The 22,065-nt window shown below is 37.5% G+C and overlaps 1 protein-coding gene across 2 annotated transcripts in view; it reads left to right on the forward strand.

Annotated features, from left to right (window-relative positions):
• The window catches only part of cfap65 (cilia and flagella associated protein 65), a 31,756-nt gene extending 11,470 nt beyond the window's left edge, over positions 1-20,286 (forward strand). Inside the window, exons 14-35 of one of the 2 annotated variants that reach the window (XM_030125370.1) lie at positions 641-898; positions 979-1,118; positions 1,257-1,341; positions 2,478-2,624; positions 2,748-2,913; positions 3,726-3,854; positions 3,949-4,162; positions 5,124-5,252; positions 5,374-5,464; positions 5,564-5,649; positions 5,884-5,950; positions 6,186-6,296; positions 6,489-6,680; positions 8,978-9,136; positions 9,232-9,372; positions 13,114-13,234; positions 13,330-13,463; positions 13,554-13,604; positions 15,563-15,765; positions 17,645-17,776; positions 19,586-19,963; positions 20,047-20,286. In XM_030125370.1, the coding sequence (XP_029981230.1) occupies positions 641-898; positions 979-1,118; positions 1,257-1,341; positions 2,478-2,624; positions 2,748-2,913; positions 3,726-3,854; positions 3,949-4,162; positions 5,124-5,252; positions 5,374-5,464; positions 5,564-5,649; positions 5,884-5,950; positions 6,186-6,296; positions 6,489-6,680; positions 8,978-9,136; positions 9,232-9,372; positions 13,114-13,234; positions 13,330-13,463; positions 13,554-13,604; positions 15,563-15,765; positions 17,645-17,776; positions 19,586-19,963; positions 20,047-20,113 (3,201 nt within the window). In that variant the 3' untranslated portion in view covers positions 20,114-20,286. Of the gene's footprint in view, positions 1-640; positions 899-978; positions 1,119-1,256; positions 1,342-2,477; positions 2,625-2,747; positions 2,914-3,725; positions 3,855-3,948; positions 4,163-5,123; positions 5,253-5,373; positions 5,465-5,563; positions 5,650-5,883; positions 5,951-6,185; positions 6,297-6,488; positions 6,681-8,977; positions 9,137-9,231; positions 9,373-13,113; positions 13,235-13,329; positions 13,464-13,553; positions 13,605-15,562; positions 15,766-17,644; positions 17,777-19,585; positions 19,964-20,046 lie in introns of those variants that run through there. The other variant, XR_003934379.1, reaches the window with a different exon arrangement.
• Positions 20,287-22,065: the final 1,779 nt, after the last annotated feature.

A 22,065-nucleotide genomic window follows, 5' to 3' on the forward strand; every position in this document is an offset into this window, starting at 1 on the left:
AAACAGCAAGTAAGAAAACAACACATAAAATCCAAATAAATAAATAAATAAAAACACACACATATTAAAGTAAGAGTTACAGTGCAGAGTTTCAAAGAGAATATAAAATTTAAAAAGTCAAAAGCCTTTTAGTCAAAGGCAGCAGTGAACAGGTGAGTCTTTAACCTGGACTTAAAAGAACTCAGACTCTCAGCAGACCTGATATTTTCTGGTAGTTTGTTCCAGATATACGGAGCAAAGAAACTGAACGCTGATTCTCCATGTTTAGTTCTGACTTTGGGAACACAGAGCAGACCTGCACCAGACGACCTGAGTGGTCTGGATGGTTCATACTGGACTAGAAGGTCTCTGATGGATTTTGGGCCTAAACCATTCAGTGCTTTATATGCTAGTAAGAGAATTTTAAAGTCTATTCTGTGAGAGACAGGGAGCCAGTGTAGAGACCTGAGAACTAGAGTGATGTGGTCCCCTCTCTTGGTCTTAGTTAGGACTCGAACAGCAGCATTCTGGGCATTAAATTCTGTTCGAAGTCATCTTAAAAAGGTCATAAAAAGTCTTAAATGTAACTTGTAAACCTGTAGGAACCCTGAAGAAGTACTCAGTTTAATTTTGTCTCCTGCTTATGTTTTGTTTTCCGTAGGTGTTTCCGTCTTTGAGTGTTCTTTCCCATCGGACGGTGCTGCTCCAAAACAAAGGAGAGCTTCCACTTACCTTCAGTGTGAACTTAGACCATGATTCCGGTCCCGCTGAAGCAGCATCTCTGGTTGTGGTGCCAAGCTGTGGTTGGATCCTGCCTGAGTCTCATCAAATCCTCACCCTCAGAACCATTCCGACAGAAGACGGACCCAAACAGGGGTTTAGTTTACACCTGGAGCTGAATGCAGACAAACACACACAGGTACTGTCGACGTAGTACCAGAGCACACAGAGTACAAACAGAAACACTGGGATCTGTAGGTTTTCTTCTGTTTCCTTTAGAAACTGACAGTGATCAGCACAGTGGAAAGGCCCTGTGTGTGTCTGGGAGGTGACGGCAGCTTGTACTTCCAACCCACCAACGTGGGCTCTCAAACCCACCGCTCCCACCAAATCAGGAACCTCAGCCGCCTGCCTCTGCGGTTGGTTATACTCATTCATAAGGGTTTTTAATGTGTTGTTATTGCTTGGAACCCTGGTATATGTGCTGTATTTTTAGTCATCTCATCCCAGCATCGGTGTCTACAGCTGGCTTTATGTGATGGACCTTTGTGATTTAGATTCCAGTGGAGAATTCCAGAGTCAGACCAGGAGCTCATCTGTGTTGAACCAGATGCTGGTGAACTGCATCCCAATGAGACCACGGTGAGCGATTTATTTTATTTATTTATTTTTTTAAATTCACTTTTTTGTCGACATTCTGCATCAATTTTGACAAAGATGTTCATTTTAAATGTCATCAACAGTATATCAGTCTGAATGTCCCATTTTCTTAACAATGAAACAAACAAAAAGAACATTAACAAGTAGGGAGTAAATTGCAGTTATTGCGTTTACTATATCTAATCTTCTGTACAAAAATAAAAGCATCAAAGTCCGGTCTGCGTGGCATGATGTATTCCATCCATTTCTTCCAGCGCGTAACAAACAAGTCCTTCTTATAGTTCACCTCTGCAGTAAGTCTCTCCATCTTATATATGTCCACTGTAATGTCCATCCACATGCTCAGCGTTGGGCTTTCTGATGAAAGCCATTTTCTTGTGATGGCTTTTTTGGCCGCTATTAGCAGGATATTAAATAAATATTTGTCTCTCTTTGGCCATCCTTCTGGTATGAGTCCAAAAATAAATATTTACATTCAAAGGATAAGTGGCTCTCGATAATTTCTTGTGTTTCCTTCTGTATTTCCTTCCAGTAATTTTTGATCACTGAACAATTCCAGAAGAGATGATAATGATTTGCATTTGTATTACCACATTTTCTCCAGCAAACTGGGGAGTTATCTCTGTAGTGGGACTTTTGATGTGGTGTAATGAAATATCTAATCAAGCTTTTCCAGCCAAACTCTTTCCAACTCTGTGAACTACTACACTTCCACTGATATTCCCAGACTCTTATCCACTCTTCTTCTGTCAGATCCAGTCCTCCCTCTATTTCCCATTTTATTTTCATATATAATGTGGAATGTGTTTTCATGTTAACAAGCCCTTAATATAGACCTGAGATTATACCTCTGTTTTTGTGTGAATCATAAGCCCTTATGAATACATCCAATAACTGATTGCTTTTTTCTGCTAAATTTTTTATTTTTTCATTAACAAAGTGTCTCAGCTGTAGGTAACGATAGAAATCTTGTGTCTCTAGAGCATATTTCTCTCACGGTGAGCGATTTAAACAAACACATGTACACTGACGAGAGCCAAAGAGGAGTTGTAGATTCTACAAGGAGCAGCTCACTGTGTTTACTCTGAAATGATGCATTGTGATTGGTTGATTTAAAGGCGCAGACATGGTCCTTCAGCCCACTGGAAGAGAAAACGTACACGTCCAGAGCCACCCTCGCTTTCTGGCCGACCCAGACTCCTGAATGTGACAAGTCCCATCTGACCCTTAAAGTAGTTGGAACGGGCGCTATAGGCTTTATTGAGGTAGGACTCGTATGTTAACGCTCATATAAGTCCGTTTTCAGAAAATATGGAGCATTTCAATGCATTATATGGAAGTGAAATGAACCTGTCATTGTTGAACGTCCTTTGTGTTTTTCTTCTCAGGCAAAGACAGCAGTTCTAAACGTTGGAGATGTTGTGGTTGGAACCTACCGGTCCATTGAGATTCCTTTAGTGAACAACAGCCCGTGCTCGGTCTCCTTTTGTGTCTCTGTACAGCAGATCTGTCTGGATAAGGACCTTAGCTATGACCCTACAAACGAGCCAAGTGGTATTTGTCTGATGTTGCATTCATTTAACAAATATGTGTGATGTTCTTATGATTCCCCTTACAGCTGTGTTACAGACTACCTGTGGGGGGGGCAGCCGTGGCCTAGAGGGCTGGAGAGCCAGTTTGTGATCGAAAGGTCGCGGTTCGATTCCCTGGATTCAGAGAGTTGTTGGCTCATGTGCCCATGAGCAAGGCACTTAACCCCCCCACCGCTCCCAGCATGCAGTGTGTGTGATGCATGATCTAGTGTTGATTAAAGCAGTGGTTTCCAACCTTTTTTTGGCTTCTGATCCCATTTTAACATCACAAATTTCTGGTGACCCCAGACATTCAAAACAGAGACTTTTTTTTTTTTTTTTTTTAATTAATTTGTTTTTGATCATCTAATAATTTTCTGTACTATGTTTCAAATACAGGTTAATTTTAGAAGACATTTAGTCTATATAATGTATATTATTGTGGACAGAGGCAGTAAATCCAGGTGTAGATTACTGCACAAAGTGAGAATTTTATTTTCCTTGGTCAGGATATGTACAGTCAGCCCAGCTTGGATTTACAAGGACAGTTAATACTGAACAAACAAGAGTTTGTTTGCAGTTTCAGCTTCAGTTTGTCATGAATTGGGATTGTCTCTGTCAACTCACCATAGATATTTTATTAGTAAGTTTTTATTTTTATCAATTACTAGAAATTTCAGGCGACCTCACGGTTGAAAAACACTGGGTTAAAGGCAGAAGACAAATTTCCGTGTGTGACAAACTACTACTGACTTCTCCTCCTCTCCCCTCCCCTCCTCTCCTCTCCATCTTTAGCCTTACATCTGGACTGTGACAGGCTGACAGTTGCCTCACAGTCCACGCTGCTGCTTCAGTCCACAGTCAGACCACATAGACGAGCCCAGTACACATGGACCATCAGCTACCAGACGCTGAATGCCGATGGTAGATATCAAAAGCACCCACAGATACACTCACACCACAAACCTGAACTGATTTAAAACAAAAAAAAACCCACTTGCTTTTTGTCTCTCTCCAGGATCGACGTCATCCCTTCCTAAGGTCGTATGTGAAGTCCGTGCAAAGGGAGTTTTCCCCACTTTACAGGTGACTGATGCCTGTAGCGGTGGTAGCATAGGAAGAGTCGACAAGATGCGCCTGTGGAAACTCCTGTCATTGGACAGTCTCAATGAACACCTGTTTGCCAACCCCTCCCCCACAGAACTCACCTACAGGACCCCCACCAGACACAGGTTAGTATGATATTATGATATTTAACCCATTAGACCCAGTGCTACTTTGGTGGCAGTTTCCAGATGATTTTTTCCTCTATAGTTAACATTTCTTAAATGACTTACCACCATTTATTATAAAAATAAGGTTTACTTTCATTGCATATTTACTCATGGTTATCATTCATCCCTACCCCCAATATAGGGCCTGAACACATGATCTTGAGAATAAGAGTCTCATGCTCAACTGATGGAGTTACCTGGGCTACTTTTTAACCCATAAAGACCTGATGCTACTTTTGGAGCAGTTCCCAAATGAATTTTCTCTATTTTTAGCTTTTCTTAAGTGATTTATTACCATTTATTATAATATTATCCTCCATATTTTGCATTTTTCCAGTGAAAATCTGGTATTTTTCAGTGTTTAATGTACTGATCATATAGATGTTCATAAAAGTTCAGAGTAAATTCAAAGGTTATTATATCAAAAACTGAAGAAAAAGTGACTTTTTCAGGAAAATCTCTCATTAACTGAACATAAACCCAGTGTGTCCATCCACTGTCATTGATGCAACTCCATGGGTTTTACTGGTGAATCAATGTTGTAGAAGATGACGGTGTTTCCGTGGTAACTACGGAGCCTCTGAACGTCCAAATGGGTCATATCTGATGACCATGGAAAGATGAATAACTATATTTTACACCACTTATGACATATATTGATAAAATTAGAGGATCAGCAGTTATTAAATATTTTAGATCAGTAGATGGTTGTGGTCGGTGGTGGATGTTTGGGTCTTTAAGGGTTAATAGAGTTCAATGCTATTTTTATCTTATGTTAAACAAAATCGACAGTTTAAATATTAATAATAATAATAATAATAATAATAATACTTTACACTGACTTTTTTCTTACACTTTACATTGCACACATGGTAAATATGTTCTTTGGTGACAGTGCTTGTCCTTCTTCTGTCTCTAGTCTTCGTTCTTGTCCTTCGGTTTTCACCAACACCACTTTGGATTTCAGCTTCAGTGCTGCTCCCCTAAATTCAGACCCTTCCACTTTTATGTTGATGCTTCATAATCCTGGATCTATCCCTGTGGACTGGTGAGTTAAAGTGCCAGTTAAGACAACTATGTAAAATAATGTGTGATAGATAATTTCAGTGAATTCTTCGTAGTTATTTTTTGACTCTTGAGCTCTACTCACTCTGCTTAATGATCATTAGGGCATTCTTGTTTCCTGACGACCAAGAAATAGAGCTGGAGTACTGGGCTGAGACGGGAGAGTTTAGCAGCACTGAGCTGCACCAGATGAAGGTAAGGCAGTCTATCTGTTCTTTCATTTAATAATCTGAAACATTACTTTGTCATTTAAATAAATTCAGTTTCAGATTTCACAAATATCTTCATCTGTAGATTCAAGACAACCATCTGTTCAGCATCACACCATGTTCTGGAACTTTGCACCCTGGCCAACAGAGGGCAGTAAAGTTCAGCTACAGGTCAGATATCATTATTAAGACACAGAACAGAAAATAGACGGTCTCATGTTAGGGAATTTTCCATTTCCTGCTGCAATATGTGTTAAATATAATCCTTATATATCATTAAAATCATTAACAAAGCAGCTATAAAATATTTAGTACATGAGAATGACACTGTAGATTTATACATAAGTGTTTACAGAGAATATTTAGAGACTCCATTCTTGGGTCTAACTGTTTTTTCCTCTATAGTCATGACTTTACAGGAACAGATCGACTCCCTGTTGTGCTGAAACTCTCTTACGGCCGAGAGATCTTGGTAAGGCAACGGAATTTACATGAGGCCTATATTGTTTTTTATTCAAGTCTTGATGACACCAACACAGAAACAAATTAGTTTTTACTTTTGTAAATTTCCTGTTTATAGATTGTGGTGTTCCTCCACTATTACATAATGTATTTGCTTTACTAGAACAAGAATGCTCCATACAGTGAACTCCTAAGTGTAGTTTCTATTTTCTGTTTATCTTCATTTTGTGTGTTCCTGCGAGCAGTTGAACTTTCAGGGTTTGACATTGGAGACAGACAGGCCATATCTCCACTTTACCTCCAAAACACATGTGTTTACCTCTGTAGCCATCGAAGACCGTTCTCCTCCGAGGCAGGTGTGTTTAAACAGATTCCACCTTCAACTGGGAATACTCAGCATTGACATTATTGATCAAATAAATATTCAGAGACATTTGTGTTATTCTGTCATTCTTCATTACATGTGTTTCATGTAAAATCGGACTATTAATTTCCACGAAATAAATACAAAGTTTTGTCTAAGTATTTCTTTATGTTTGGTTTTCCAGATGTATGAGTTATACAATGGTGGTGCTGTGCCCGTGTTTTACCGAGTGGACACAGCTGTACTGTCACAGCTCCAGGCTGACAACTTTAACCACCCAGTGCTGTGCTGCCTCAATCCAAAGGGGGAGGTCCTGCCGGGGAAAACAGCCACTCTAGAATGGATCTTTTCTCCAGTGGAGGCGAAGATGTACCATGTATGAACTGCACCGCACTCTGATTTATTCTCTTATTAATCAGTCAATCAGAGTTTATTTATATAGCACTTTACAACAACATGAAGAAGACCAAAGTGCTTTACCTCTAAAAGCATGATTAAATTATAAGATAGAAACAGTTTAGCTGTATTAATCTATAAGGCACACAACAACCTACTTCCACCCTGCATACAGGAGCTGTTCTCTTCCAGACAGTCCCAGTACAACCTTAGGGGGACCTGCATGTTCAAGAAAACAAAGGCAAGGACCAATACAAAAAGCAAATGTATATCTGTAGTTGGAGTAAATTTATGGAATAACCTTGATAAAGAATTAAAGACATGCACATCAGCAACCACATTTAAAAGGATGTTTAAAACTAAGGTATTCAATAAGTATAAAAAAATCTGGATAAACTAAGCCAATTATCGCCAATTATCAGCGTGAATCCAAGAGTTTGCTTAGATTATATTATTTGTTTAATTATATTATTGTTTAAAACTGCACCATCTTGTTATCTTGTTTTGTTTCTGCAACTTTCCTTTTTTGTAAATAGGGTAGGCATAAATAAGCTGTTGCTTCTGCCTACACCTTTTCGCCCATATTTAATATAGAATCCAAACTGTATGTATGTATATATCATGTTTTGTTAAATGGACGAATAAATTACTTACTAAAAATACCATAAATATTCATAAAACAATAAGACACAATACACAGTGATAAAAGGACCACAGATGTAAAACCTAATAGTGTCTCAGTGCTAAGGGTTAAAAGCCAGTCTGAACAGGTGTGTCTTTAACCTGGACTTGAACATGGACAGGTCAGTGACGGCTCACAAATCAGAGGGCAGCAAGTTCAACAGTTTTGGAGCAGCAACAGCAAATGCACGATCACCTCATTGTTTGTATCTGGACCTGGGGACATTCAGAACCACCTGAGAGGATGATCGGAGGGCTCTGCTGGGGCAGTGAACTGTTAAAATCTCAGATAAACAGGGAGGAGCCAGATTATTTAAGGCTTCAAAAACAAACATTAAAAATTGTATTATTTTTATTTATTATTCTTTATTAACCCTCAAAGGCCTAAACAGTGCCAACAGCCAAAAGCATCTACTGATCTAAAATGTATCAAAGAACGTCTGAACCACTAATCCTATCAATACACTTAAATAATTTACATGAAATGCCATTTCTAAGCTTTTCAGTAGCATCAAATGTGGCACATTTGGACGTTCAGAGGCTCCAGAGTCCACATAGAAACCCCAACATCTTCTGTAACATTGATTCACCAGTAAAACCAATATAGTTTGACAAATGACAGTGTTTGTAGACACTTGTTTTTATGTTCAGTTAATGATGTATTTGGCTGAGAAAGTGACTTTTTCTTCAGTCTTCTCTGTTTTGATATAGCCTTTGACTTTACTGAGCTTTCATGAACATCTAAATTAAGTACAGGAAAATACCAGATTTTCATTGAAAAATGCAGAGGATAATATTATAATAAACTGTGATGAATCAGTTAGGAAAGGTTACATGCAGGGATAAAGACATTTGGAAAATAAAATAGTTGTAAGTCTTTAAGGCAGTAGCTCCCAACTTTTTTTGGCTTTTGACCCCATTTTAACATCACAAATTTGTGGTGACCCCAGACATTCAAAACAGAGACATTATTTTTGCTAAAATTTATTTGTTTTTGATCATGTAATAGTTTGCTGTAACGTTAATTTTGGAGGACATTTAGTCTATATAATGTATATTATTGTGGACAGAGGCAGTAAATCCAGGTGTAGATTACTGCACAAAGGGAGAATGTGATTTTCCTTGGTCAGGATCTGTCCAGTCAGTCCAGCTGTGATTTACAAGGAGGACAATTAATACAGAACAAACAAGAACTGAAACTATGAATTATGAAAGAGCTGCAGCATCTGAAACTGACCACAATGAACATTTGACAGATAAACAGAACCACAGTGCTGCAGTTTCACAACCACAGTTTGTCTGTTATGGATTGGAATTGTCTCTGTCAACTCAGAGATTTTTTATCAGGTTTTTTTTTTTTTTTTTTTAATCAATTACTAGAAATTTCAGGTGACCCCATTTGAATTCCAGGTGGCCCCACACCCCAAGGTTGAAAAACACTGATTTAAGGGTTAATACAGACTCACAAGAACAAATGTTTAAATGAAGAACCCACTGTGGTGTAGACCCCTCTGTGACTATAGTGAATGAGTATGGAAGAGGACTAGATTTTGTCCCTTTACTGTGTTTTCTATTTCTCTGTTTTCATACCCACAGATGGATATTCCTATCCAGATTCAAGACGGGGACTCCACACTAGTGAGGTTCGAGGGTTGTGGGTTTAATTCTACAACCCTTGGCCTCTCAAACCCGTTAAACTACAGTGATGTGAGTCCGTTTGTACCCGGTGGCCAGAGGCTGCCCTTCCCAGGACAGGTAAGAACAGCTCTGAAAACAGCCGGGTGCTTAAATGCTGTGTCCATCTGTCCAATCACAGTGTGAGTCTGAGCTTTGTGCATGTGTTTGTGTAGATGGTGTTCCTGTCGGAGGACAGCGTCTCTCTAGGCGACATTTCTGTTTACTCACAAACTTCAAGAATCCTCTTCCTCACCAATGTGTCCCACACAGACACGGTCCACTTTGTGTGGGAGCTGTCGCAGCAGCATTCCCAGGCAGGTGTACATGTGCTCTGTGCACGACGCTCCTGTAGATGCTTTCACAAACAGCAGAAAAACATTATTCTTGTGCTGCTGTATCTGGTTGTCACAATGTAAAAATTCACAATCTTTATCCTGACTTACAAATGACATGATGGTAAGACTTTATTTTAATGTACACATACACTGGAAAAAAATCAACATCTTATTAAGTGTGTTTTTCTCATTTCTAGTCCAAATGTCTCATCACACTTAAAATAACAGAAACCGCTAATTTCAAATTCCATTTATTAAACGGTTAAACAGCAACGTAAAAAAAAAAAAATAAATACATACATACATAAATAAATAAATAAATAAATAAATAAACATATATATATATATATATATATATATATATATATATATGTATATGTATATATGTATATATACACACATACATATATACACACACACACACACACACATATATATAGTATACTATATATATATATATATATATATATATATATATATATATATATATATATATATATATATATATACAGTACAGGCCAAAAGTTTGGACACACCTTCTCATTCTTTGCATTTTCTTTATTTTCATGACTATTTTCATTGTAGATTCTCACTGAAGGCATCAAAACTATGAATGAACACATGTGGAATTATGTACTTAACAAAAAAGTGTGAAATAACTGAAAACATCTCTTATATTCTAGTTTCTTCAAAGTAGCCACCCTTAGCTCTGATGACTGCCTTGCACACTCTTGCCATTCTGTTGATGAGCTTCCAGAGGTAGTCACCTGAAATGGTTTCCTAACAGTCTTGAAGAAGTTCCCACAGATGCTTAGCACTTGTTGGCCCTTTTGCCTTCACTCTGCGGTCCAGCTCACCCCAAACCATCTGGATTGGGTTCAGGTCCGGTGACTGTGGAGGCCAGGTCATCTGGCGCAGCACTCCATCACTCTCCTTCTTGGTCAAATATCCCTCACACAGCCTGGAGGTGTGTTTGGGGTCATTGTCCTGTTGAAAAATAAATGATGGTCCAACTAAACGCAGACCGGATGGAATGGCATGTCACTTCAGGATGCTGTGGTAGCCATGCTGATTCAGGTTGCCTTCAATCTTGAATAAATCCCCAACAGCGTCACCAGCAAAGCACCCCCACACCATCACACCTCCCCCTCCATGCTTCACGGTGGGAACCAGGCATGTAGCATCCATCCGTTCACCTTTTCTGCGTCGCACAAAGACACGGCGGTTGGATCCAAAGATCTCAAATCTGGACTCATCAGACCAAAGCACAGATTTCCACTGGTCTAATGTCCATTCCTTGGGTTTCTTGGCCCAAATAAATCTCTTGTGTTTGTTGCCTCTCCTGAGCAGTGGTTTCCTAGCAGCTATTTGACCATGAAGGCCTGATTCACGCAGTCTCCTCTTAACAGTTGTTGTAGAGATGTGTCTGCTGCTAGAGCTCTGTGTGGCATTCATCTGGTCTCTAATCTGAGCTGCTGTTAATTTGCGATTTCTGAGGCTGGTGACTCAGATGAACTTATCTTCAGCATCAGAGGTGACTCTTGGTCTTCCTTTCCTGGGGCGGTCCTCATGTGAGCCAGTTTGGTTGGAGCGCTTGATGGTTTTTGCGACTGCACTTGGGGACACATTCAAAGTTTTTGAAATTTTCTAGACTGACTGACCTTCATTTCTTAAAGTAATGATGGCCACTCGTTTGTCTTTACTTAGCTGATTGGTTCTCGCCATAATATGCATTCTAACAGTTGTCCAATAGGGCTGTCAGCTGTGCATCAACCTGACTTCTGCACAACACAACTGATGGTCCCAACCCCATCAATAAGGCAAGAAATTCCACTAAGTAACCCTGACAAGGCACAGCTATGAAGTGGAAACCATTTCAGGTGACTACCTCTGGAAGCTCATCAAGAGAATGCCAAGGGTGTGCAAGGCAGTCATCAGAGCTAAGGGTGGCTACTTTGAAGAAACTAGAATATAAGAGATGTTTTCAGTTATTTCACACTTTTTTGTTAAGTACATAATTCCACATGTGTTCATTCATAGTTTTGATGCCTTCAGTGAGAATCTACAATGAAAATAGTCATGAAAATAAAGAAAATGCGAAGAATGAGAAGGTGTGTCCAAACTTTTGGCTTGTACTGTATATGTATGTATATATATATATATATATATATATATATATATATATATATAAAGCTGAAATTACCCCTAACAGGGAGCAAAATATGAAGAAATCACCTGATAGTTAAGTCCAGACTTTGTTCAGTCATTACATGGAGGATAAACTGATGAACACAGGGATGATTATATATATATGAGGATGTACAACGGCCCTGAACCTGAAAATTACACTGCAAAAATCAAAATCTTACCAAGTGCATTTTTCTCATTTCTTGTCCAAATATCTCATCACACTTAAAATCAGACAGAATCACCTAAAGAGGAACTTTTCAGTGAGATATAAGAACTGATTTATAGACAATAGATCTGGAAAATCTGAGTTCAAGAAATCTGATCAAGGTAATTGTCACTTGTTCCATTGGCAGATTTTTTTGCTTGAATTAAGTAAAAAAAAAAAAATCTTGAATTAAAGAAAAAAATCTGCCAGTGGAACAAGTGAAAATTATCTTGGTCAGATTTGTTGAACTCAGATTTTCCAGATCTATTGTCTATAAATCAGTTCTTATATCTCACTGAAAAGTTCCTCTTTAGGTGATTCTGTCTGATTTTAAGTGTGATGAGATATTTGGACAAGAAATGAGAAAAATGCACTTGGTAAGATTTTGATTTTTGCAGTGTATACATCATTACCTAGTTTAGTGATTTTCATACATTAAAAAAAATCACATATTGATGCTTAATTCTGCTGATTCATTTATCATCATTGGCTATGACCTTAAAAAATATGACTTAGGTCAGGGGTGTCAAACATGTGGCCCGGGGCCAAAACCGGCCCGCCAATGGGTCCAGTCCGGTCTGCAGGATGAATTAGTGAAACACAAAAATTACACTGAAGATATTAACAATCAAGGATGTCAAAATAATTTTAGGTCAGTTCCATCTAAAGTGGGTCAGACCAGTAAAATACTATCATAATAACCTATAAATAATGAAACCACAAATTTTTCTCTTCGTTTTAGTGTAAAAAAAAAAAGAGTAAAATTACACAAAAATGTTAACATTACAAACTAGCCTTGTACAAAAAATGTGAAAAACCTGAACAAATCTGAACAACCGGAAATATCTTAAGAGAATTAAGAGTAACTGCATCAATATTCTGTCTGTTATTAAATGTTTTGTGTATTTGTAGATCCACTGTGATCTGTAAGTTGTAATGAACATGTGAAAATGAGAAGCTGAGGCCAAATAATGGCATAAATTGTTAAAATTGCACTTTTGTTCTAAATAAATTTCATTTTGGTCATGCTTGTTCATGTTTTTCCACATTTTTTTTAAAGCATGTAAAAATTTTGATAATATAATTTTACTTTTTTCGCTCTACAACATAGAAATTAGACATACAAATTTTGGAATTGATATTATTTTTGTATTATTGTGTTATTATTTAATCATCCGGCCCACTGCAGGTCATATTGGATTGTATGTGGCCCCTGAACTAACAGGAGTTTGACACCCCTGACTTAGGTAATTATGCCATGATGTTAATGATATGTGGTTGCCAACTGTGTGTTTCCCTGTGTGTGTTTTGTGTGTGTGCGACAGGTGGTGCACATGAGTCCAAACAGAGGTGTTCTGTGTCCACGTGAGACCGTCTCTGCTGTCCTTACCTTCACTGCTGCTGAACAACCTACTGTTTATCAGCTCCATTTAATCTGTCAGGTTTGTCTTATGTATTCAGTGATATTTCGGTCCTCGTCGGGTAGAAAATTACACAGAGTTGTCACTTCCTCTCGCCTCCTCCTCTCTTCCCCGCCCCAGGTCACACGGATGCAGCTCTCACTCAGTACCATGATGCTTTGCAGCGTCTGGAGGAAGAGCGAGAAAGACACCAAAATGAATTTACTATCACTGACAAAAATCTGACAGGAAGTCATGGTGTTTTGACAGAGAAGGTGCTCCTTCAGGAACAAAACGGAATATTTTTTGACAATGTTATTGCAGCAGTTTTTCACTGTATTCTTTTTTTGTTGTTTTTGTTTCAGGAACCTGTAGCAACTCCTGCAAGAAAAGTATCATCATTTAGTAAATACAAGGTGATCATTTCATTACCCAAAAGACACCCCATGAAAAATTAAATTATTATTATTATTTTTTTAATACATATCTTTATTAAAGTTTTAACACATTACGTATCTTTTCTGACATGAATTGGTAACATTGTGAGGGTCTCCCTGAGCATAAACCCCCAGAACCACAAGCCAAAACAACAAAGTAAATAATAATTGACAGACAGTATAAATAATAGTGACTTGAATACTTATCAACATCCATTTTTGTGTGTCTGATTCATAATCAGACATCATTAAAAGCAAAATAAAATAAAAAAAAAAGGGGTATGGTCTCGCTTTGTAAGTTATGATGATGAGATATCAGGTCTTGATTCTAAAAGTTTTAGAAATTAATTTCAGAAATGATATGAGTTTTCCGTTTAATTGTGTACGTGAGCCTTTCGATAGCTCTGCAGGATGAAAGTTCGGAAATCCATGAATTCAACAAAGAACAATCAACACTTTTCCAGTGTCTAGCTATAAGATGCTTCGCATGCATTAGACCACAGGTGTCAAACATGTGGCCTGGGGGCCAAATCCGGCCCGCCAAAGGGTCCAATCCAGCCCCTGGGATGAATTTGTGAAATGGTAAAAATGACACTGAAGATATTATCAATCAAGGATGTTCAATCTAAAGTGGGTCAGACCAGTAAAATATTATCAGAATAACCTATCAATAATGTTTTAGTGTCAAAAAAGTAAAATTACACAAATATGTTTACATTTACAGACTGGCTTTTCTCAAAAAATATGAACAACCTGAAATGTCTTAAGAGAAATATGTAGTATTTTACCAATATTCTGCCTATTATCAAATGTTTTGTGTATTTGTAGATCCACTGTGATCTGTAAGTTGTGATCCATATGTATAAATGATAAACTGAGGTGTAATATTGTTAAAATTACACTTATTTTTCTTAAGAATTTTCAGGTTGTTCATATTTGTTCATGTTACGTTCAAGTACGGTTGGTAGATGTAAAGATTTTAATTATGGAATTTTAGTTTTTCACTAAAAAACATAGAGAAAACTTTGGAGTTGATATTATTAAGTTCTTATCCTATTATTTACATTATTTTACTGGTCCAGCCCACTTTATTTCATATTAGGCTGTATGTGGAACCTGAACTAAAATGAGTTTGACAGCCCTGTATTAGACAGAAATTCACCAGCCTACTTTCATAAGTTCTAAGTGCTAAAGTTTCTGGAATAAGACCTAGAATACAGATCTCCGGGCACACTGGTATTTTTTTTTTGTCTATAATATTGGACATTGTGTTTATTATCTTTCTCCAAAATTCTTGCATATGTTCACATTTCCAAACAGTGATACATGGTGCTTCTCTCGGTTCCACATTTTATACAGGTGTCTGGAGTATTGGGGTTGAATTTGTTCAGTTTTTCAGAAGTTATAGAGGTTCCCATAAGCCAGCTATATTGAATTAATTTCAATCTGCTATTAATGGATATTGTTAAATTAAATGGAATCATAAATGCAACAACTTATCCATAATTTATAATGTTATGACTAGAGTTGAAACGATTAATCGATTAGGTGCTTGAAGCGAATGCAAAAATTCACGATTTGATTAATCGACTCAAACTGATTGAAAGAAAATATTCTATTGCAGTTTTCCTACATTGACGCTTCTTTGTGCAACGTAATAAGCGTCCGTGTGAAACACAACGGTGGAACAAATGTGGAACAGCAGAGAAATGAAGGAAACAAAGCTTCGATTCTGGAGAATTGTGGTTGAATGATTTTTTTTTTTTTTGGATCACTTTGAGTCGATTAATCGTTTCAGCTCTAGTTATGGCCATGAACAATCCACGTGCAACATCAGAAATGTAAAACTTAAAGCAACCAGAATAAACCTGACTCTTTTCATGTTTACTTATGCATTTATTTCGCTGGGCGTTTATGTTTTACTTTCTCATTTTCAGACCCTTCCTCCTATCTGTGCCGACAGTGGCTCCGATACATTAGGAAACATTTGTGCCAGGCTGACAAAAGCTGAGCGGCGGGAAAAACGGCAGTCAGCGAAGGTACAGAAAGACTCCGAACCCCCCCAGCCTGATCTACTGCACCTACGGGTCACAGCACATTCACATGGTCTCACCCCCGATCAGCTGAACGAGCAGCACAGGTACGGCAGATTTAGCTGATTTCACATCCAGGTCATTTTCATTTCATGTTCATATAGTGAATGTTCCAAGCATTTACAGAATTTACAGAAAACCACTACACTGAAGGTTGTTTTTAAAACATTTAGACTCATTACTCAACAAATGAAAGGTACTCACTCATAGTAGTAGTACTCAGTTCATTTATTTAGAGAATTTGTAAAAAAAAAAAATTACATACAATTAAATATAAAGAATGAACATATGAAATATAAAAAGGTAATGAGAAAACACTATATTCTATACTGTTGAACTGTTACATTCATTAGATTAGATTAGGTTACATTATATTAGATTAGGTCAGATTAGATTAGGTTGGATTAGATTTTATAAAATTAAATTAGATTAGGTTAGATTGGATATAGGTTACATTAGATTAGGTTAGATTAGATTAGGTTACATTATATTAGATTATATTAGATTAGGTTAGATTGAATTAGATTAAGTTAGATTAGATATAGGTTACATTATATTAGATTAGGTTCGATTATGATAGATTAAATTATATTAGATTAGGTTAGATTAGATCAGATTAGATTAGATTAGATTAGGTTATATTATATCATATTAGGTTAGATTAGATATAGGTTACATTATATTAGATTAGGTTAGATTAGGTTACATTATAGTATATTAGATTAGGTTAGGTTACATTATATTATATTAGATTAGATTAGATTAGATTAGATTAGATTAGGTTATATTATATCATATTAGGTTAGATTAGATTAGGTTAGAGTAGATATAGGTTACATTATATTAGATTAGGTTAGATTAGATTAGGTTACATTATATTAGAATATATTAGATTAGGTTATATTATGTCATATTAGGTTAGATTAGATTAGATTAGATCATATTAGGTCAGATTAGATTAGAGATACTTTATTGATCCTGAGGGAAATTCAAACATCCAGCAGCAGCAGTAAACACACTAAATACACAAAGCATAGTAGTAACAAAAACACAATACAAATATACAAAATAGAAAATGCAGTTTTACATCTAAGATTATATAGATACAAAAAAACTAAAAAAAAAAAACAAAAAACAAATTTAGGCTACCAATGATTGTATCAGGTCAGATAATGCTTAAATATGGGGTTAATGTGTGATTGTCTGATGTTTGATGCTGGGTCACTGCCCTTAGGAGTTGCACTTTAATTTTTGCTTTTGCGTTTGTCTTGCTCTGTCTGCCTGAAAGATGCTTGAACTGCTATATCGTAGTTTGAATATGAATAGAAACTTTCGGGTCATCTTTTATGCTGTCAAATGTCTGGTGTTAATTATCACTACAGCGCAGTACCGCCCCCTACTGTTGGGGAGTGTGAATGGGCAGTACTCAGCTCCATAAAAAATAATGGTTTCTTAATATTATTTTTTGTCCAGTCAAAGACATGTGAGCCACTGAAAACAGGTTGGAGACCCACTTTTGGGCCGCGACCCACCAGTTGAGGATCACTGCTATAAATAATAGATTTAGCGCTGAAGTGGAACAGGTTTGTAAGAGTTCTGTAATGTAGCAGTGAGAGCTCAGGTTGGACCTCGTATGTTTTAAATAGTGTCTTGAAATCAATGTTTTCCTCATGGGGAGATAATGGACGTAAACCAGGAGTGGTAGGATGTGAAAGCGGAGGCTGGTACTGGTTTAGTACCACGCATGCAGCATTTGACATGAGCTGCAGGTATGGAGTAGAAGACAGATGAAGAGGATTGACAACTTTTACCACTAACTTTTATAAGCATGTATCTCAGAAGCATAAGGTCATGTTCCAGAGGGTTCCGGCCTCCAATCTGCAACGTACGCAGTAGCAATAATATTTGAACATCTGCTGTCTTCAGATGCCTCCAGTCAGATGAGCCCCAGAGGTCTGAATCCTTTTCTTCCAGCCCAACACTCCCTGCTGGGAAGACTCCACCCACACACGGTCCAGAGAGAGACGTCCTCACATACGTATTCAGCTCCCTGCTCCGGTAACACTTTCACAAACACACCACATCATTTCTACGTCTACCCCAGTTTATTGACTGAATTACACTTAGTTCTGACATTAGACGTAAATTTGGAGTTAGTTTTATTTTAATCCCCCACAGCTCTAAGTTGGAAAACTGCATCTGTTTGAAACTTTCCATGACTGCGCACAAAAACTCCACATTCCAAAACCCCAGACTCCAAACGGTATCGATGCAACATATTACATATTAATCCTACAAGACAAACCGTAGTCCAAGATGTCTCCCACTGACCCAGATCTTTCTTTTGGACAGAGTGAGTATCAAAACAAATAAACACGAAGTAAGAAGAAGTTGTACAAACTTTATTTTCTCACAGTTTTATTTTAAAATACCTAATAGCATCACAGTTATCTGTCATGAATCGTAACCCTTTTGTTAAAACTGGTCGTATTTGTCAGAGCTACGACATTCTGTTGTAGTTTTCTTAACGCTTGTATTTCAAGGAAGTGCAAATAGCAAAAAAGTTCAAATTACATGTTAAAGTGATTCTGTGAAGTATTGATGTTTTAAACTGTCAGTTCATATTAGGGCTGAACGATATGGACAAAATTTCATATCTTGATATTCATGCCAGATATCTCGATATCGATATGATACAATATGACTGCGGGTTCGGTGAAAACCAAGCATTTTTCAAAAAAATACAAACATCATAATACAAAAGAATGTGGAAAGTGCAGTTTTATTTATAAGAACTCACTGCCAGTCATCAGCATTACCATAAAGTACGAATAAATGAAATTTGTTGTGACTTCCAGAGCTGTACATGCAGGGCGAGCGCGGGGGAAATCTATATCGTTTATATCGTTGCTTTTTCGATATTAATATCTTGAATGTTCATATCTAGATATCGATACGATAACGATATATCTTTCAGCCCTAGTTCATATCACTATAATTTAAAACGGCGTATTAGGGCCACATAAGAAAATAAAAACGCTCGTCACTATGAGAATAAAGTCATAATATTTGGAGAATGAAGTCAAAATATAATGAGAATAAAGTCGTACCCACTCATTGAATAATGGAGAACTTGACACATTTTGTCCAGTTCTACTTTCATTTGGGGTTTACGCACAAAGGCCAAATACTGAGTCTATTAGCCCCGCCCACCAAATACTGAGCCTATTAGCCCCGCCCACCATCAACACATTAGCATTAGTCGAAGGACTCTGAGGTGAGTTTGCACACGTTTGGGTTTGTTTCGTCATAAGAACTGAACAAATTTCCTCTTTTGTGGAGGAGAAACTGACGTAGTGTTCGTCTGCAGGACTATCTGTGGAAACACCACAACTATAGGGTTTGATGTTTCTCAACAAACTGTGAGGATTCAACTCTGAGTTTCGGAGTCCAACAGAAGTGAAAGTTGTTGCTTCGCTTGCTGCATTCGCTGGAAAACCGGAAACTCTTGTCAAATTTTCAAAATATTATGAGTTTAATCTCATAAATGTCTGGCTTTATTCTCGTTAAATTAGGTCTTTTTTTAACTACGACTTTATTCTCATTATATAATTACTTTATTCTCGAAATATTACGACTTTATTCTCGTGGTGACAAGTGTTTTTATTTTCTTTTGTGGCACTAATACGCCGTCGTAATAATTCAATCCACTTGCATCTTTGTCAGAACATCAGAGCTCTTTATTCTAAACACTCAGGTGATAATTTTAGGTTATTTGATGGTATTTGAAAGTATAAATCCTACATATAGACCATCTCAGTCTTCTTCTGTCCTTTCCTAATGCACTACCCTGTATTGTTTTTGCAGGGACATACTGGACGACCCAGCCTTCGCCCAGTATCTGATTACTTCTCCGTTCAAGCCCGTCCTTTATCAGGCTCTGCAAACGGCTCCGCCCCCGTGCAAATCCCAGAAAACGTCTTCTTCAGCTGCACCTCAGTGTCTCTGGCATGTGTCAGAAGATGAGCTGAGAGAACAACACAGCGCAGCGGACGGTGACGAAGCCGCAGGACGCTCAGAAAATGAGACTCACACGCCCTCAGACCGCCTCTCTGCTGAACACACTGACATAGTTGAAGATGTTTTGGTCCAAGTCCTGCAGAACGTGATGGTGGAAGCTTCCAGAGGAGAGCTGGACCTTACAGCGCACCCCCGCTCTGTCATCCTACCGCCTCATTCTGCCAGGTCATACAGAAACAGTTTCTCATAAATTTTGCATAAAAAAATGACATTATACTGAATGATTAACATATTTTACGCTTTGTCAGAAACAGGAGGATGTCCCGGGCCATGGCTGAGAAGCCGAAGAACAAAAACAAACCAGCAGGGACTTAATACGAAGACTTTTTTCACACTTTTATGGACTAATTTACAAATGTTTTAGATATTCATTCCATTTCAACACCCTCCCTTGTTGAACTGGTAAGTGTCATATTGGCCTCATAGTGGATCAAGGACCAAAACTGCAAAATTAAGCCAATGCGGAAGTTATTAAAGGTGTAATACGACTTAAAGACAGTGTTCTTGGTAGTTCTTCTCAATTCAACTGGACTGGTTTAGCTCTTTTGACGATGACCCAGGCAAATGAGATTCTTGTAGTTTATTCATTTATTTGGGTTTTATTTATTCTTCCGTACAGCACTGTTTTCTTTATTGTACAGTTCTGCGTCTTTAAATTTATTCTGTATTTTATTCCATTTTGGTTTTAATTATTCTTCTGTGCAGCACTTGGGTCCACTGCAGTTGTTTTAAAGTGCTTTACAAATAAAGTTGGATTGGATCGGAATGAGAACCTACACAGACGACGTACGGCCAGTAGACGATGCTCTAAACAGCCGTGGTTCCCATAGACATCCACTGAACTGAACTAAGAACACTTACTACACTGCAAAAGTCTAAATCTGACCAAGTGTATTTTTCTCATTTCTAGTCCAAATATCTCATCACACTTAAAATCAGGCAGAATCACCGAAAGAGGAACTTTTCAGTCAGATATAAGAAGTGATTTATAGACAATAGATCTGGAAAATCTGATTTCAAGAAATCTTTTTTTTTTTTGCTTAATTCAAGCAAAAAAAAAATCTGCCAATGGAACAAGTGAAAATTATCTTGGTAAGATTTCTTGAAAAAAGAGTTTCAAGATCTAATGTCTAAAAATAAGTTCTTATATCTCACTTACAAGTTGAGACTGATTCACCTGTAAAACCCATTTAATCTGATAAATGCTAATGGTTGGAGACACTTATTTTATGTGACATTAATGATATATTTTGCAGAAAAACATACTTTTTCTTCAGTTTTCTCTATTTTTGATATAATTACCCTCAACTTTAATCTGAGCTTTTATGAATATCTACATGTTCGGTAAATTAAATATAGGAACATACCTGATTTTCACTTAAAAATGCAAAACACAGAGCATAATATTAGAATAAATGGTGCTAACACTGGAAAAAATGTAAATCTTACCAAGTGTATTTTCCTCATTTCTCGTCCAAATATCTCATCACACTTAAAATCAGACAGAATCACCTAAAGAGGAACTTCTCAGTGAGATAGAAGAACTGATTTATAGACAATAGATCTGGAAAATCTGATTTCAAGAAATGTCACCGAGGTAATTTTCACTTGTTCCATTGGCAGACTTTTTTTTTTTTTGCTTAATTCAAGCAAAAATATCTTGTATAATTTTTTTAAAACTTGTTTTTAGAGGGGCAGGTTCATAATTTCGACATTTAGCTCACAATTATGACTTTTTATCTCATAATTTTGACCTTTTATGTCGTATTTCACTTCCTTTCACATGTTTATTTCAAACCTGCTACCACATTTATACACTTAACAGACGATGACTGGACAACACATGGTTTGAAAAGGGGATGGAAGAAGCACTGCTTTTAAAACTCCAACCCCTCACACTACACTCAACTCATCACAACATTTCACTGCACCAAAACACAACAATACCCAACATTATAGAACAATACAGAACATTATAGATCAATACAGAACATTACAATATCACATCCTCACCAGACAGGAACATAAACATAAACAGGCCCGGACCCACTCTGACCCCAGGCCCACTCTGACCCCAGGCCCACTCTGACCCCAGACCCACTCTGACCCCAGGCCCACTCTGACCCCAGGCCCACTCTGACCCCAGGCCCACTCTGACCCCAGACCCACTCTGACCCCAGACCCACTGCCCCTGATGGCACCCACACTGTTTAGAGCATCAGTGTCACTGCATCTCCTCCAAGTACTTCTTCATTATTTGTTTTTTA

Source organism: Sphaeramia orbicularis, chromosome 21 (genome assembly GCF_902148855.1).
Source record: "Sphaeramia orbicularis chromosome 21, fSphaOr1.1, whole genome shotgun sequence".
In the NCBI taxonomy this organism is placed as follows: Eukaryota; Metazoa; Chordata; class Actinopteri; order Kurtiformes; family Apogonidae; genus Sphaeramia; species Sphaeramia orbicularis.